General features: G+C 46.4%; 1 protein-coding gene across 2 annotated transcripts in view; it reads right to left on the bottom strand.

The window, feature by feature from the left end:
• Nucleotides 1–19,609, bottom strand: part of LOC144138433 (uncharacterized) — a 169,792-nt gene that overhangs the window by 125,624 nt on the left and 24,559 nt on the right. For both annotated transcript variants that reach the window (XM_077670721.1, XM_077670713.1), the window contains exon 2: nt 299–406. In XM_077670721.1, coding sequence (XP_077526847.1) covers nt 299–406 — 108 coding nt within the window. The remainder of the gene's footprint in view (nt 1–298; nt 407–19,609) is intronic.

Genomic DNA, 19,609 nt, shown 5'->3' with positions numbered 1-19,609 from the left:
GCTTGCTACTCCATATGAATATGAGATTGGCGAAAACGAGCGAAGGAAGCTAAGACACAGGAACCAGCTGCAATAAAGCGGGATAACGCGGGTAGGCGGGGGTGATGGCGGGGTTTCTAGTGTCGTTAAACCGCTCCACTGCTCCCGTCCTTACCTCCGGGAGTGTAAAAGAGTGTCATCGCTTGCTTACCCCAAAGTGAGCCGTTTGCATGTATGTTCCATTCCATATACCACGAAACAAGACATGTTCAGAGTTGAAAAATCAGACCGATAAAGGTGACTTCTAATGCAGACTTACTCCGTCTCTGCCGGCGGAGGCGGCTAGTGCCATAGAGCGTCTCACTGCCGGAAATAGCGCTGGGAACATCGGGATTCCAGGACTTGCGGTGTTCATAGCCGACACAAGCTTCAGGTGCGTTGAAGATCGAAGTGACATGTAAAAAAGAACAAAACACATTGTAGTTCTCCGGCATGATTTGATGAATAAATGCTCAAAGCATGAATAAAGCAGCAGAAGCATCACGTGCTCCATGAGGTGAAAAACCAAGGTTTGTGAGCAATGAATGGCCCCAAAATTCACGCGCTCTCCACTGAAAAAAAAACAAAACTGTGGCAAGAACAGCAATCCAACTCAGGGAAGCGAAGCAAGAGGCAAATGCCTCAACTGCTGCTTTGCACCTACGCCTATGAAGGAAGCTTTCAGGGCATACTCGTCACCTGCCATTCATTGAATATGAAAACGCTGCGACTGTCCCTGTCGATACTTTACTGATACATCACGTGGGTCATGCTGATTGTATGAAGTTGCCATAACACATATTTGCAGCGTATTAGTTGAGTGTTCTAAATGGTCTTCGGTCTGCAGATATTTCATGATCATGACAGCTGTCGTAGTTGGCAGGAACAAGAAGTGAACCCAGGGGCGCACGCCATTGGGCAGGCGTCTTAGCTACTGCTGAAAACCTGCGCCACGCGTAACACGGCTCTTGAGGTATACACAAGTCGGCGTACGTAGTTCGAATTCGAAATCATTATAGCTTTCCTTAGCGATACTTCTTTGCTACGTGGCAGGTGTATCATGGTGGTTGCATGTAGCCAGAGGCTTTGGAAGGTAGGATGGTCAGGGAGAGCTCGAGCCCCCTGTTGTCGATTGGAAGCGGCTAAGCCCACCTGGTCTTGCACAATTAGACAAGTCATGGGTTCAAAACAAAAATAAGTAACTGGCTGGAGCGGTCCAAAGCGCGAGGCTCCGGACGACCAAATTGCACTGAGAGCCCGTCAATCCGAACTTAAATAATTCCAATGTATGGGTAATTCCAACTCTACGGTTTAACCCCGCCTAGCTCCCGTAAAAGCCTATGTATAAAAAATGGCCGCGTAGCTGCTCCTTTCGTTGCAAATGTCGTAAAAGGACGATAGTCCTTGTAGACATTTGCCAAGGAAATGCCCCCTTTTGCTTTCCGGCTCACCTCTCATTCTGTTCCTTTACCGTGGCGCTCATCCAAAGGTAAACACACCAAGGGTTTGCTTAAGGCGATTTGAATTTACCGCGTTCCACTGCTAAAGGCCGGGTTCCTCGATGCCAGCGCTGCAGTACGGCGGTGACGCGCGTGAATCGAGGCGGCCGACTTCAAAGTTTATAGCACGGCGTGGCCGTGCTCCACGTGCGTTCCAAGCAGAACATGGAACCTAGCTTGTGGAACAACCGATTTAGCCCTGGCCAATCCCCCCTTGTGGGTGCGTGTAATTTAAAATCTTTGAGGATAACATCATTATCAGTTTTCGTCGCTGTTGTCGCGTGATTTTTCCTATGCCGCCTGGAAGTGGGGAGGGCAGCAGCAGGCGGCGGTTTTCTGCAGTAGATGTAGAATATCATTTGCTATCGAAAAACCAAGCATCGATGAATTTTTTAGTAAACGAACACTGTAAATATCCCTTGTGACTAATTTCCTCTCTTATAGTTGCATAATGTCTTGTTTTTGTTCAACAAAGTTGACGAGTATGAATATATAAACGGGGCTTAGACGTTCACCTTTGGCTGTGAGTATATAAGACTATTGCGCAATATCTACTTTGCTTTGGCCGGGCGGCTGAATCGAGTAACAGAGTTTCGAACAAAAGGGTTATTATTCATGCCAGTTTTCCAGACCTGTGTCCTTAGGGATTTTCGTTGTACCAATTGATTTTGGTGTTAAAATTGTGGGCTAGTGCGGTACAGTACCCGTTGTGACATAAAACGAAATTGTGTGTTAGTGCGCTACAGTAGCCGTTGTGACATAAAACCAACCCTGTTTTGTATATTGCTGCATTTCGGAAGCGTATGTTTTTGTATCATTGTTTACCTCGCATGTTAATCTTTTGGTTGTAAGCAACTCTAAATTGTTTGTATGTTAATCTTTTGTCTACAATCAAATTGAAGCTGTTTATGTGTTTCTGTCGTCTTCTGAACGGGGGGAAAACGAAGAAAGATGGTCAAATTGGGTTCAGCCAATTTAAACCCGCATGACGGACGCTTTAGAAGACGTCATCTTTACGGACTACTTCGGTGATAACGCGAGTGCGTGTTTCGTGGTGGGCTGACAGGTCATGACATCATTGCTGAGGTCAGAAACGCAAAACCTGTCGCTCCCAGTGGCGTCAAAGACGACGAGGACGCAACACAACTCCGGCCGTGCGCTCGCATGCAGGGGTCGGATGGAATACCGGCCGTCTCTTGTTGAGTTTTGAAAAAAAAAAAAAAAAAACGGTGGAAACGAGGCCTTCCGCCCTATACGCTACTTGGAGCAAAAAGCGCTTTCCATCGCCTCTTAGGGCAAGAGGCAGGCGGTAATAACGGAGTTCTTCTCGGAATACACTACTGACATGTCGTACTGCTTCCCTATCGCCGTGTACTGTAGTTACTCTTCACTTTGATTTGTTCGAACTTTGGTTATTCGAACTGAGACGGCAGCCCCTTGTGGTTCAAATTAATGAGCTTTTATTGTGTATATTGCCAGCGGAGAGTCAAAATAAATTGTTTAATTCCACATTTAATTCACAAAGACCACTACGAAAAGTCAATATTAATATCAGACGTCAAATGAAAACACAGCCTGGTTTCCAAAAGCACATATTTATCACCGCCGCATAGAGATGTGCACGTGCTCGGGCCTACCAAAAAGCCCGTGCCTGTCGCGGCCCACTGGCCGTTATCGGGTCGCCTGACTAACTTTTCGTCCGAGCCGAAGTAATAATGCTTCGGTCGGGACGGGCCGTCTTGAGAGCCCGATTTAGGCCCTTCGAAGCGAAGCGATACTTATGTTTCTGTAATAGCAGAAAACCTACACGTTGCCGACGCGGCCTAAATATGGACCAGTTTCTTTGTTTTCTTTTTACATTGCATGGTGCTTGCCCCTAAGCCTTGAGACAAATATTGGTGTTTAGCAGGCTTGTAACTCTACAACATGTCTAGAAAGAGAAATGATATTTGAGGCACCTTTTACTGCATATCCTCGGACGATCTGAACAAAATATGGGACTGAGCTACAAAGACCCTCAGGAAGTATAATGAACGTCAACTCAGCGCGACTTGTTTCCATCTCTCAGGTAGCGCGAAATGTGTTCCAAGGACCTTAAACCTAGAACTCTTAATACCCTTCTTCACAAGAATTGGTAAACACCTTCTGAACGTAGTACGCCAGCCCACCCATTTCAGCAAGACTGTTTTTAAATATTTTCGGTACATGGTTCATTTAATTGATTATTTCCGCCGACAAGTTGTACATATTTCCGGTATATATTTAGCCTAGTCATTATAGATTATGATTGTTTTTCTTAGCGAAAAAACACTTCGTTGCCGTGATATTCGTTACACGCCTCGGGCTTTGCGATCGCTGCGCCGCCTGCCGCCGCTTCTCCGCGGAGTTGACGGGATTAGCGCTGCGCGGCCCATAGGGGTTCATGCAGTGTTTTGGTTCTCTTTCGCTTCTTTTTGCCCTTCCAAGCGCTAAAAAACTTGTTATGGTGGTGACGTCTGTAAGTAAACAGTACGTTTAGGTCACTTCAAAAGCCGCTGCGTCTTGGTAGGGTGCTCAAACACCAACAATAGCTATCCGGGAACGCGGCTCTGCGTCCTTCTCGGCCGCTGTTACGGGCGTCGGCGATGGCAGCAGCATACCACCACTGTCATCTCCGAATACGTCCGGCACAAGTGAATTTTATTATCGCCTCGTTTAAACCTGATACTGACACGTGAGAGGTGTGTTTTGTTTTTCAGCGCGGACAACGAATGCGGCCTCATTACGAATATATGCGTCGTAGAAAAATATATTTCGGGGATGCGATTACCCAATACCTGATAATAACTTGTGCCTTTTATAAGAATATAAGCCACGCGAAAATGTTAAGTATATTCCAAGGCTCTACGTCGTGAAAGATGTGCACTCATGCCTTATTGCAAAAACCAAGAAAAGTGAATTAAACCACTGAAAAATAATGGTCTGCAAGTCCGGAAGAAACAAAATAGCTTGTACAGAAATGAAATAAAAAAAACAAACTCGGTGAAGCTTCTGAAATGCTAAAGACGTTCGTATAAACTTAAAGGGGCACTGACACAAAAACTTTGCATCTTGTTTTTTTTGTTGCGATAAGTAGCTAGTGACCTACTTATAACCTGTAGAAACCTCATTTGCTTCAGCGTGCGACGGTTGTTTAATTAGAGGCATTTTCAATGCGGCCAGTCGCAGTTTCGGTTTCAGCGAGTGCCGCGAAACGATGGATTTTGTGGATTTTGTGTGAACAAAGCTGACCACGTGACCGTCGGAGGGATATCACAGAGCAGAGCCGCCGTAGCACTGTCGAATCCGCATCGACGGCAGTTTCTGCGAATGCCCCCCACGTACTGATCTCGTGAGGCGCTTAATTAAAAAGCGACCGTGGATGTGACGCAGGCGCTGCGAGTGCAAATGCTACCGCGGCTAAAGAACGACGCGCGACGCTCGGGACGGTGGGTGGCAAGAGGCGCGCTGGGAGCAGCCGGCCGGTCTGCCTACAGGTCCGCCTACAGATGTGTTCGGCTCAGCACTGCGGCGGATATTCGAGTGCCGCTCTCGTAAGCGGTGCAGATGACAATTTTTAATGCAACCCGCCATCGCATCATTAACTCCTTTCTCATGTAAGCCACCATGGTCGGGACTTGCGGACAATTTCGTGCAGCGGTAACAAGCTATCACTCGAGCTACCTGCGCCGGCCTGGGCCACTTCGCGGCCGTGGCCGCCGCCTGCACAGCGACCGTGCGGCTAGCTCAGTGAGCTTTTCGTGCATCCGGCGCGTTTTCGCATCCAATGGTAATAAGCAGTAATAGAAACAGAGTGGCTGGAATCGCTGTAGAACTTTGGTCGCGGCCAGCTGCCCGATTAGTTGACGAAATCACGGTGCCTCCGCCGCCAACGATCGGGTCGTTCGTTCTCGAGAGCAGAAGCTCCGCCCTCCGGCCCTCCGATTGGAGCGGCGAGCCGGCAGTGAGGAAGCGGCAAACACAAACTCGTGACGTGTTTGGATGTTGTTTATTTACACTTGCGCGTGGTCCTCTGCTGGCCGCTCGGTTGCGTTTCGCACACTTCAAAATTGATTTTAAATATGTTCTAGGCTGTATTCACCGCTGATATTTTGCAGATTATGTATATGTGTTCCCACCAATCTATCTCCGAAGTTATCTCGCCTTCAAAATTTTGTGTCAGTGCCCCTTTAATTAAGCAGGGTAGGACTTACGAGACCAACTAGTGTGCGAAATGCACTGCTATTTCGCGAGACATGGGGAGGGGGAGGGGAGGGGGACGCTTACGTATAGTTGTGTACGATTGCGGAGCGAAATCAAGGAAAGAACGTATAGTAATCACACACACAAGCTACTCGTTCACGTCACTCTAGTTTTTAGACTTCAACTAACAGCTGATCCCTCGGCGAACGCATTTTTTGAGGTATATAAGTTAAAAACTGATAAAAGGTACCGTTAGAAGAGTGGGATATCTGATAAGGCCTTCTGATTTCCGTTTGTGCTAGATTCTGCAGGCTGCCTGCGTCATATGACTATGCTTCGCAGAAACGTTTAGTCGCGAACGGGCATTACTGTAGAAGCCCTTCTCCGGCCTGCTCGCGGAGGATATATGTAACATTTATGAATGTTTGCGGGCGCTCAGCTCACGACAAGACGCCCCAGCATTATTTTTTTTTGTCGTGCGCTGATCCCGGGTATAATTGGAATATCCATCGTACTTATTTCATGGAATGTTCGTGAAATTTATGTCCAGGGTAGTGATCAATATCTGAGGTATGATATTGGCAAGCATAACTGGCGTGCTGTCAGGTATGAGCGCGCCACTATGTTATATAAGCGCACAAACCTGACTTACATCGTAGTGTATAGCCATGGCATAACCATCTTTGGATACTATGCTTACGGAGACACTGTTAGTAAATTTCAGGGCAGTGGAATCACAATCATCTCCATATGCATATCACGGTTTCGCGACGGCGACCTGTGACACACACTTGGCGCTTGTACAGACCAAATGTACCAGACTAAGATCGCGTCACACACATTTACACTCTCGAAAACACACCACATTTGCGAACAGAGTGACTGCTCCACATAAATATGTATTTCCAACGTCTACAAACGGTAAATCTCAGTCGTGATCGGGCCCCGAAAGCAACGGTAAAGGCCCATAAACGGTACCTCCGGCGAGTTCGTTCCGTTCCGGCCAAAATCATTCCGGCGGCCGGAACGCCCGGCGGATGGCGGAAGGTTTTTAAACGGTCTCTCCGGCACACCGCGCACTCCGGCGCCGCTAGAGCCATCTTATTGGCCGGCGAGTCCAATGACGTGCGTGCAATGCTTTTACTTTTTTTCTATTAATGCGTACTCGATTCGAAGACGTTTGTTGTGTACTTTCGGCGTTGAGAGGCCGCGATATGGATTTACGCGAACTTCAGTAGTGTGAGAGCAGTCTGGAAAAACTAACCTGACCTGGGGAATGGTTGTGCTCGCGCGAGAAACGCGCAGCGCCCCGCGTCGTATGTTGCACCTGGGCGTCAATATTTGTGTAAAGCACAAAGCTACATAACAAGCTGCCAGCCGGCGCCCGCGCGACTGCACAAAGGCAATCGCAGGTAAAAACTGTCGGCAGCTGATTTTAAGCAACGCACGTACCTACCGCGGTTTGCTTGTGCATGTTTACCCCATTTGTTTAGATACCCTTATTTATCATCGCTAGGTAGCTACTCCAGGATACTGATTATTAAAACCAAACAAGCCGCGGATCTCGTTAGGGGCGAACGGATCTGATAGTACAGTGAAGCTAGAAGTGTCTAGTTCATATCGTAGCATCGCCCGCGCTCCCCCGCCGACCTCCCGCTTGTCATATTCGACCCGTAGCCGTAGGACACCGCGGGACGCTGCCGCTTCCCATCATTTATTTAGCCTCCGCAGGAATTTAGATCAAGGGTCATAATATAGTTTTAAACCTACAATTTCATTACCCAACAGCGCTTGCGCAAGTTTATTCAGCTTAGATTTGAGGTGACCCCAGTTTGCGAACTGTAGTGAAGCAATATTCAGTCAACTGGGGCGGGTGGATCGCCATATCCCCCCCTTAACAACAAGTACCCATCTTCCAGCCTCTCCCTCACACAAACCCCTAAAAACTCCACAATTCCGCAAATATTTTAAAATGACTGCAAACCAAGCAGCCTCATCAAGAAATGAGCATGACTAAGCCCTAGGAATACCCATGTACGCTCCAAACGAAAAATATGACGCGTTGGGTGCGCGCAACACTTTCGAAGAACAAATCAAGGTGCAAGCCGTGCAACACGCTGCGCACCTAGAGCACCTCACCAAGATAGCCGCGAGCAGACACCTATTAGACAGCCTGCGCATTTTATATGAGAAGACCGTCGCCGACAACATCTCCACCCCTGCGGAGAGAGCTGTGAGTCCAGGAACTCGAGGAAATCCGCACGTTGTTTGTATTGACACAGCCACGTGGAGCTATGGTTTCAGCCGCTACCGACTGCTCGAGCAAAGTTCTTGACCCCTGCTCCAACCAAACACCCGAAGGAGGACGAAGGACTGGCCTTTGCCCTAGCCCTATATAGCAGCTACCCAAGTGCGGAAAATGATTAGCGATTCCCATCAAGCGATCTGCAATAGGAGGAATTTCCAGCGGAAGGCGCAGGATCTTTACCCGCCACGAGACGAACCAAAACACCAGACCCCCACACATGTGGCACTACAAGGCAACGAACGGGCCAACGAGGCTGCTCGAGATCTCACCCACCGAAAGCCCCAGTGCACATTCCACAGACAACCCGAAGGATCGCGTCTGTACTTGCCGAGACGTGCTTGTTCACTACAAAGGGGAAAGACGAAGCCACCCGGCTGCTGACCCGTCGCTCACCAAGAAGCAAGAAGTGGCGTGTAGACGTCTTTAGATGATCACTTATCCTAACCTAAGGCTCTACTGGCCCTTCCATTTGGAAATACACAACGCTGGATGTAAAAACTGGCCTAAGCTTGCGACCTTGGATGGGAATGCCCCAGTATGCAGAGACATGGGTTCTAAAATTCGAAAGGAACATTTATTATCACTAGTAAGGAGCAATGGGAAACAGTGCCGCACAGCGAAAAGCCTGAAATCCAACAGTGGGCCATCCAAAGGAAGCCATTGCCAGGAGCCAAGGCATCTTGGCTGTCGCCTACAACGCCACAGGCCTGAATAGGCTTCCCCTTTCGACCGAATAAAGTTATTTTCTCCTCCTCCAGACCGATCGGAGTTCTAAATTTTCTAAACTAGCCATAGGATTTACTTGAAGTGAATTTAGTGCTGCAAAATATCATGAGCTAATTGCTAATTGGGCATATTTCAGAAAACTTCAGTGACAGAGAAGGATAATAGAACACTCGAAATAAATTCAGCAAAACCCAAATTTAATGTCCACATGTGCCCAAATGCCCAGCTGTCAGTTGTACCACTGATGACGGCCTTTGAAGGTTGGAATTCCAGAAATGCACCCAGCATTGTTTGCGAAACAGGGACTACAAGTTTATAGTGGTATGGGAGCACAAAGGGAAAGACATGTGAGCATGGGGGTGCAAAAAAAAAAAAACATCTCTTAGTGCAACATCATTCACCCACCAGTTACGTATCCAGGATTTCATTTCGGGGGAGGATTGGGGCCAAAAAAGGCAATGGAAGAGCATGAAAGGATGAAAGTGCACAAAAAAATACAAGCCAGAGCAAGGAATTCATTACAAAGAAAAACAGCTTTGTTATTTAAATCAACATCCCGCACAAGCACTGTTTGAATTGCCTGCACAGTGGACGAGCAGATATCACCCTCATACCGAAGATCCACAAACCTCCAAGGACTACGCCTGTACCTTTCCTGTTGGCAAAACATTTGAACACTTGATATGTACACAAATCACGCACCTTGAACAAGCGGACAGTATCCCTATGCCATATTTGGCTTTTGTACTGGACTGTTCGCCCGACGTGCGCTGTTACAGCCAAAAAAGGCGAAGAAAAAATTCTGGAGGCTCCGTTACATCACCTGTCTTTTGCAATGCTAATTACTCCACTCACCCATAAGACTTCACCAAATCGCAGACCTTCATTACACTCTCTATGCCGACATCATACAGTGGACAATTCAATGTCAGTTGGAGGCCGACACGACACCCTACAGCAAGCTATAGATACAATCAACACGTATCTCATACCAAAAGGGCTACGCTGCCAAGCCGAGAAGTCTGCACTACTGATGCTTCGCTTACGCACACGAGAAAGACCTGCCGCAACCCCATCAAATTCTACTCTGGCGATTCAAGACACTCCTATCCCCCAAGTTTCTGTTCTGTGTAATCTTGGCGTTCCTTTGCATCATGATGGCCCGAGTGCTGCCCTTAGCCTCCAACTCACTAAAGCACGTTCGCAACTTACTTGTCTCACTCAACGTCTAAGACACCAACACGCAGTACTCAGAGAGGATGAATCTTGCAAGCAAGCTCAAACAGGCCCTGCTGCTTAGTCGCATCACATACAGGGTGACTTACACTCCAGTCGAACCGCCTGAATTAAGAAAATTTGATGTTAAGGGGGCACGTGGGTCTTTGGGACCAAAAAAATCCCCAAAAAAGAATTTTTTTAGGTATCACTTTTCTCTTGAATTGCAGTTTTTCCTCCAAGAATTCCATATGTGGAACAGTGCCACCGGCTTATAAAAGCCATAGAGGCTGGATTTTAATAAAGAAGTAATTATTTTCCCATAATTCCACACTTTTTCGCCTCGATTGGTATCGCAGATACAAAATTCTCTAGAGGTACTATCGGTGTCAAATGAAACGCGAACAAATATGAACCTGAACACACAAATAGCACGATTTCTTTCCATGCAAGTTAAAATGACGCGTCGCTTAGTTACAAAAACAAAGTTGGAAAAAGTGGATTTCCATACATACCAATAGCAAGCCATTATATGAACTCTACGAACAGTACTTTTCAATTTTGCACGTTCTGGTTCATATTTTCATGTTCGAGTTTAATTTGACGCCAATAGTACATCCCAGCATGTAGTGCAGCTAGAAATGATAATTTCTTTCGCACTGTGAAGCTGAATGTGTAAACCATGCGATATGGGAAGCAGATTTTGCATTTTGTGATTCAGTAGTTGTTTAATTAGCATTATTTTTAATTGGTTAGCAGTAGTAGTTCAAACCTAGAAGTTAGAATTGGTGTAAACTTGTATGTGATTGCAAAACAAAAAAACTGCTTCCCATGTTTCATTCTCCACAACTTCTGGTATCTATTCATGTCTTGCTGGCAATCTTTTGTTGAATAGTTTTTTTTTCTACTGTTCTCAAAAACAATCATGGAATTTTTTTAATTAACACAGAAACTAGTTGCCTCACATCAAAACTAACTAGATATTTGAAATCAGCTAAAAAAACTGAACAAGCCTGTGAAGTTTCATTATAATTGGTTGGAAAGCAAAAAAAAAGATGTTTTTGGAACCAGTGTGTTAACTTAAATGGAAAGCCTACAAAACGGCCCTTCACCTGCCCACCTTTACACCCTCACAAAAACTCTTGGGCACCCACAACACAAACTCACACACGTTCACCTTTAACTTGCCACCTAGCATAATCAGAAGTTCCAAGCAGAAAAATTGACCAAGAATGCAATACTGCACCGGCTAAGGAAATGATTACACACATGGTGAAGGGGCGTGTTGTGTTGGCTATTGAAATGAACTTTACATGAAGTTTTGTTCACCACGCATAAATTAGAGGTAGAAACTAGCAGGAGGAGCAAAAACACTTTTCAAGACAACAATTAGTGTAAGTTCTACTGCTTTTCATTCAACTTAAAAATTTTAGGCTTTCATATTTCCCAAAATTTTAACAACTGAAGGTTGCAGGCTGACAAAGGTTGATTTTCCTTGCACTTAAACTCAACATTAAATGCACATCTATACGTCTGTACATGCTTTATGCCCGATTGACTTCTATCTATCACCCGAGACAAACTATGTCACTGCGATCGCTAATCAGCTATAGTGTCAGCTCTCAGATTTTTTTATTAAAATCCGGAATTGGATGGGAATAATACACACGTCTAAAATGCGATCCCAGTACGCATCCCCGTCACCAGTGTGTTTTATGGTTCCAGGTGAAGGTGGGCCTTGTGAATGCGTTGTGGCTTTCTTAGAAAACACGGACAACTGGTACATGAGCTCAATGTACAGTGATTTCGACATTGCTTGGCACGTAAAGAGGGTCGACATTACGGTAGTAATGACAGGGTAAAATGAATATTGGCATGACGACATACCAACTCAGGTGGATTAGCCAGCAACGACTACAGCTGTCATGAGAACCAATTGGCTGTTTCACCAAATCGCATTTGGCTGCAACTTCACATACCCACCCATAATTCTCACAAACCCATTGGCAGATGCAGAAGCCCAGCAGACACACCACAATGGAACTCTCTTGGCTATACCCACCACACGGCAAGATGCTAACACGATACTCTACCGAGCACGTAAACAAGCTACAGCCTTGCATTCGTTTGGCCTGCAGAATCGACATGAACGGCTTCACAGGCTCGATCCAGAGCAAAAGTTCTAGCTCGCTCACGCTCCTCGGCTTTGCAGAAGTCAAGAGACATTGCTACACCGGCTGAGTCTTGGAGTAGCATTGACCTAAAAGTCTCCACACAATCGGACGCGACGACTGCCCGGACTGCCTTCTGTGTGGTTGTCCTGAAACTATCGAACATTTGCTTAGCGCTCGTCCAAAGTACTCTAGTGAGCGAAAGATCCTTCAGGCAGCGGACACTCGCCCTCTGTCCGAACAAAAGATTTTGGGCACGTGAGCTGGGAACAGGAAACAAAGCCTAGCCGTTAAAGCCCTGCTTATATTTCTTAGCGACTCCTCTGTGGATTCTCGGCTTAAGGTTGCTACAAAATTTGACTGCAGAATAACGTTTCATTTTTTTTATGGAGGATAATTTTATGGTGAAAAGTGGACTGTAATAATCTGATTCAGCGTCCCATTGTACATGAGGCGTTTATTGGTTGTACTGCTTGTACACAGTTCATTTGTCGATTTCACTGTCATTCCTCATAGCTTCTATATTCATTCCGTTCTCTTTTTGTCCCCAGTTCCATTCCCCCAAAGGGAAATAGCAGGCCCGAGTACAGTTTGTCAGGCCGGCCTCTTCTCCCTTTCAATAAACATTTACTCTCTCTCTCTCTCTCTCTCTCTCTCTCTCTCAAAAGGTGACAATGACAATGACCGCTGTTAGAAGCCCATAGCCAATTCCCTTACTCTCATAACAAACCAAATTCTCACATACCGACAGAGTGGGACTGGCGACTGATGATGAAAGGTGCTGTTAAAATTTACAGTGAATTCACCAGTTTCTATTGGCTGTGATGTGAATATACCCACTTGAAGGAACACTCTGTGGCATTCTTCTTATTTATTTATTGCACAATTTTGCCAAAGGGCATCAAAGTAAGAGGGATAAAAAAAGGAAAGTGGGGGGATGCAAGCGGCTTCATGACCTACAGAATAGTGTATAGGCCAGTCTCGGCAAGAAGTTCCAACAGCTGCTTGTGGAGAAAACCATGCGTGCAATGGGACACTAGTGCTTTTACATTCCAAACCCATAAGAAATGCTTCAGTGTCCTCGAACTTCTTCCCCTGTCACTTACACAACATATAGGTGTGCACACTTTAACACATTTAAGCGAAACAAAATTTTTGTCCATTGACATACACTTACAGGGCAAAGTGGAGGTAACCTGTGGCATCACTACTAGTAACAGTGCTATGTGCACATACAAGTTTACCCCAGGGTACTATTTTTGGGGAAAATCACAGGCCTATATGTTGTGGTGTGCAGCTGACAATCAAACCATTCAAACTGGTGGCCTAGTTTCATCACTTTTGGGGCAAATAATTTCAATGCAGAAGCTGTTTTAGCTTATCACTGGACATAACTGTAGCTCTTTTCAAATAGGTACTTCTCTGACAGAATCTCTTATGATGAAAACACTTGATAATTAGCTCAGTTGTGGAAGTCGAAGCTATTTGAATGACATCTGAATTCAGTATGGGGAGGCAGCTTCGTGTTTATATCTGTCGCACAGTGATGCCAACAGTAGAAGCTTGCTTTCTACATGTTTTGCCCACAGGAAAGACGGAATGGGATGTGCAGTATACACTGCAGGCAAACCGGAGATATTTTCCTGCTAGTGCTACCTTCTTTGTATACCTTATTTTCCTCACAAGATGTAACCAATTCTCAGGACTGATCTAGGCAAGCTAAAAAAGTACGTAGTGGAACAGCAGATAACCTGTTACATTCTTTACCACAGATCAACAACAAAAACTTAAGCAATGGGGAAAAAATATACTGCACTTATTTAGGAGAAGCAAATGTATGTATGGCTATTCAAGACTTCATTCGGCTTCATGTTTAAGTGACACACAAGAACTAAGACCACAAATGTGACAATTAGCAACCATAGATAGCGGGCTTGTAGTGTTGTGATTGGTCTGCGGGGGAAAAGTGCATGGGTGATTGCCAGATTGAGGGCACCAAATGACATTTACTGCGGATTACCAACAACAAATGTTCTGACTCCTTTGTCGTGAGCCAGTAAATGCTATTCTCTTTTTTGTTTAGTTACAGTTCAGGTTCGACATGCTGGAAAACGTTTGGGTTGGGTTCAGTGAAAGCAGTGTTTACTGCTGTACGGTCAGACCCAATCCTCCTGTGTTCACAATGGCCTGCAATACAAGAAGAGCTACTCGCTGACGGGATCCTGGCACCTCCTAGTGGTGCGAGAAAAATTGTTCTTCTGTAATTCATGCTATGCACGACTACGCCACAGCTGGGCATCGGTACTGTGCATGCACTCTTCACCGCACACAACAGCATTATTTTTGCCCGAAAATGTGACAGTCGACCGAGCTGTACGTGGCGAGTTGCCCCCAGTGTCAACGCAACAAATGCCCCACGACTGCTCAGCTGGGAAGACTCCACCCTGCGAATTTCCCTCCCCCTTTACCAGTTTAAAAAGTGGGCATAGATTTGATGGTCCCTTTACCTCGGTCAAAGAATGGGAACCATTGGATGATCATGTGCATCGACTACCTTTCAAGCCATAATGAGACAGCTGCATTGTCATCTACAACAGCTGCCAAAGTGACGAACTTCATTCTCAGTCGCCGTATACTCAAACCTGCCAGGTTCTCCGACATGGCATTAGGGAGCTCTGACAGGGGAGGGGGAGGAGGCTAAGGGATTAGTAGCAGCAGGGTGCAATTATTTACACTGCTTCGTCCAAACAACTAATGAGGTATGCACCACTGGTCAGATGCTAAATCTTTGGCGGGGCTGACGCCACCTTTTTCAGGAAGTCCTGGTAATACTGTAGAGCGTAACAATGTTCGTACCTGTGACTCCTCGCCAAAAGAACGTGGCTGAGGGTTGTGTTAGACATGATGATGATGAAAAAACGTTCATTGCGCAGAGTGGAACGTGTTACGGCCGCTCGCCGGTAGGATGGGTGCTCGGAACTGGGTGCAATTTTTCTTTACCATACTGAACTGCCTCTCACATTTTGCGTTTCTGTGTTACTAAGCAGCTTAACTTGCACGCATGGCCGACTACGCTTTTTAACCTCCTCCGTTATCACGATGTCAATCACTGTAGGATTGTATTAGACTGTCGGGTAGCTCCGGTGCAATGTGTCCAAACTGGGAGAAAGGTTTGGCCTGACACGGGTATGTATTCGGGAGATTTTCGTTTCGGCCGTAGAATCGTACAAAACCACCAAAATTCAGGAGTCTCCCGGACAATTCGGGAAACCTGGCAGGTATGGTATACTTCAACATGGCCCACCTCATGTCCTCATCAGTGACCGTGGGCGCCAGTTCACTGCTGACGTCGTTAAAGAGCTACTTCATCTGTGATTCTCAATTATGCCATTCAGTGCCATATCACAAACAAACAAACGGTCTTACTGAGCGGACCATCCGGACACTCACTAGCATGAATGTCATGCCTGTTGCTTCTGACCACAACTGGGACTACATCTTGCCGTTTATTACCCTTGCTTACCACACTGCCAAGCATGAGACAATGGGTTATAATAGCCCATTCTACCCAGTTGACGCACGTGTTCCCCCAACTACCTCAACACCATCTTCCCCTTTTTTCACGATGAGGCCAGCCTATCAAACACCCTCTGCGTTGCTGAAGAAGCTCGGAAACTCACTAGTCTCCACATACTGCCGTCACAAGACCGCTCGAAACTCCGCTACAGCAGCTGACATCAGGAAATTCGTACTCGTGGCGAGACCTGGTTTGGCTCTGGACACCTCAGCGACAGCATCGACTGTGCAAAAAGCTGCTGTCACATTAAGTCAGCCCATGCGTGGTCCTTGACTGACTTAGTTGTCCGAACTATGTCATGTTCAGCTTACTGCTTGAGGACAGCGTAGTCGCAGAATTCAAGTGGCTCGCATACCTTGCTTGAAACGCTTTGAACCACGTGACACTCACTGACTTGCAGAGAGGGCTGCATCTTCGATGGGGGAAATGTTATGGCCTCCAGGGCCTTGCGATATTGCCTGCCTTAAATTTTGACACTAGCGAGAAAGATGTCACTTTAAAATACTGAGGAGGAAGACGATGAAGCTGGCTGGTAGCCCAGTCCGCCATCTTGGCTCGCCACCCCTTTGTAAATAAATGAGTTTTTCACTGTAATGATATCGTGGTGGCTAAGCAGGCTTTGACAAGTGGTCTTGGGCAAGCAAGAATGATCCAGCTTCGCACCAAGCACTAGCCGAGACAGCATTCCACTCTTAACAGTTATGCTGAAAATGATAATTGTTTCACCTCAAACAGCTGGGTACAACAGTGGGTGTGCGGGCCATCCTCAACATACCACTCACCGAGTTTAAACAATAAATACGGCATAAAGCTGCATTATCGCAATTGACCATGCAACTGCCAAGTGCAATCAGCAGTGTTTGATTGACAAACCAAACCAGAGCTTTATATTTATGAGCGACGGTATAGCTATTGCTGTTACATCTGTCAGAAGTGCATTGTGCCACCACCACTCACATCACATGGAAAGTTTACAACTCAAAATTCAAGTCTGCTTTTATCAGGTTGTCGGCACTGCTTACACACTTGTAACGCTCATTAATGTCCAGGTGGCAACCGAGGAGGAAACCACTTTTGCCGAAAAATGTTTCTCAGTAGGAGTGTGTTAAGACATGACGGCCAGAAGGCAGCCGAGCAATCACGATCCTAGTGAAAGGAGTCATGAGGACAAAGCACAAGTTCGATTCATTCGAGAGATTGCCTCGTTAGAATCGTAACGCCACCACTGTTAACGCACACTTCACTTAAATACGTTACATAATTAGGAAAAAACGGAATAGCCATGTGACCCACTAGCTCATTTCCCGCAACAGAACCTATGATGTCATATGAGCCCAGCTGTGCGATTGGCCGAGGACGGAAAAAGCAAACGCAAATTAGGCACGGCTTATAGGCTTTAGGAACGAACTATTTGCGCTTAAGTGTAATGCATATTCATTTTACATCAGTAAGAATGGTGCAGTAAACAATGGAAGTTACGAAAACACACGTAAGCATAGAAGTACCGATGCGCACTGCTGTTGATACTGGGCGCACCATGCTTGTTTTAGGTGCACAGCACTCCGGCGCTTTGAAGTGGTCTTACAGGACACTGGCCGATTGGCGTAAGCGGCGTTGTCTTACGTGACCCTGTTTGTCGAGGATACCCCAGGTTTCACGAGACGATCACTTTTTACAGTAACGAAACAAGCCAGGTGCAAATACGCTCAAAAACAAAGCAACGGCAGACAACGGTTCGTGGATGACTATAGTAGTACCATCTGGGAGGGCTGACGGACAGCAAGGCCGCGAACCCGAATGACGCAGTGGAATTTCGCTTGAATACACGCGCTCATGACATCATTGCTGAAATTACGAAAACCTACGATTTGGCGGGAGAATCAAAATTTTAACCTAAATTGATCAATTTTTCAGTGAATACGGCATCATTTGATGCCGGACAAGCGCTGGGGGCACTATAAAACGTGAAATCTTTCGAATAAAACAAACTTGTATTCTGTCTTCATGGCTCCTTTGTGTATACAACGGCCGTTCCCTTAATTTGAAGTCACAGAAAGAAGCCAAAGTGCCCACTCCTTCAATTAGGCACAGCAATTCCAAGGCAGACACAAAGCTGGAACACTGAAGACTACACGAGGTTGCAGCTGTGCTATGACGATTCCTAAATGGCAACAAGCCAACTTTTTCCATTTCATTAATGTCGGGAGCAAAAGTATGGAGTCCACACAAGTGGCGGCCAAAATGTATTGCAGGGCCATCATGCGAAAGAGCTTCTGCTGTCGACACACTGGTTGTGCGTCCCATTTTAACTGCATGCACCTTCGTTGGATCGCCCGAGTTGATACGCTTTTAGTACGGAAAATGAGTGAGCTGTTTCGCTTCGGTTGCCCATGTGTCACACCTTCCCTAAGTGTTCTCGCTGAGCAATGCTGGACGATGTAATTAGCGTAGAATGATATGCTGAACCAGTGGGCCGCTCTTGTTACTCCTTATCACGAACTCAAGCACACGACATGCTTCATTCAAACAAGGCCAGAGTATGCATTATTTTACTCTTGAGTCCCAGATTGTATAGGAAGTGCAACGATGACTGAAGAAGATGGAGTAACAATAAAGAACAAAAACACAGATGACAATTAATGCGCACACATATAGCAACTGCAAATTCAGCCACTCACTGGGGCCACCTTTGAAAAGAGGCACAACATGTGCAGCTGAAGCAACACCGTTCAGTCACTCTGCTTACAAACACTGCATCAACGCATTGGTGCAAACTATGATGTGTGCAGTTAAAATAAGCGACACAGCCTTTATCTCGGCAGCAGTCGCCCTTCCCCAAGGTGGCACTGCAGTGTGTTTTGGTTGGTGCTTGCGTGGAATCCAGAGTTTAGCTCCCGACAGTACACATTCGACCATGTGGAATAGTTACCGATTGATTTCAAAGAATGAGTCAGTTTCACACAAACACCAGTATACTCAGCAGGTGACGAGCCTATTGTATACAATAGGTGTACCCCAGAAGCAACACAGAACAGTATATCTGCTTTACCCCAACGAGCGTGCACTCTGACTGCTTGAACACTCCTGACACAAACAAGAGCACACTCAATCAGCCTAGCACACACCCAACCCAGACAAATGAGTAGACTGGGTCACTCACTAATGTTTCAATACACAGCTCTTGAAACTGCTATTGTCAGCTGTTAATAGAGGTTTTGCGTGTACTTATACAACTGCATGGTGTTGCTACAAAGCATATTCCTGCCTATGAAAAGCACTGTCCGTAGGATTACACCACCAGCAACCGCACGCAAAACAAACTTCGGCGCAAGCGTGCTGTTGAGCACTGTGCGCAGTGTACATGACGCTGTCGGCGTAAATAAATGCTGCCGGCTGCTGTCTGCAACAATCTTCGTGGATGTCTAACCTACTGCAATAAAATTTAAAATCGTGCGCGCGCTTACACGAATTGTCGCGGTCAATGCGGTGAACAGCATCACGGCAGCACATCACATACAAAGTCCCACCGCAATGATTTCTTTGGCTCGCTTCACGGTGTATCACGGTCCGAACTTTTAGAAACCAGTGGCACACAACAGTCGCCCGTACACAGCGCATCGGCGCGAGACCCTGGCCGTAGTCGTTACCGCACCGCGAACTCCCACGGGCCACGGTCGGAACTTTTAGAAACCAGTGGCACACAAAAGTCGCCCGTACACAGAGCATCGGCGCGAGACCCCGGCCGTAGTCGTTGCCGCACCGCGAACTCCCACGGACGCACACAGAACTGACCGCTTGCTGGTTTGTCACTCCTTTGTCCATTTTGGACGATGGCGAGTACAAATGACGCTGTCAACTTCTTGAAACACACACA

Source organism: Haemaphysalis longicornis, unplaced genomic scaffold (assembly GCF_048455015.1).
Source record: "Haemaphysalis longicornis isolate Haplotype H1 unplaced genomic scaffold, Haemaphysalis longicornis Haplotype H1 scaffold_1, whole genome shotgun sequence".
NCBI lineage: Eukaryota > Metazoa > Arthropoda > Arachnida > Ixodida > Ixodidae > Haemaphysalis > Haemaphysalis longicornis.
The sequence above is the reverse complement of the archived record's forward strand: the minus strand, read 5'-3'. Positions and strand labels throughout refer to the sequence as shown.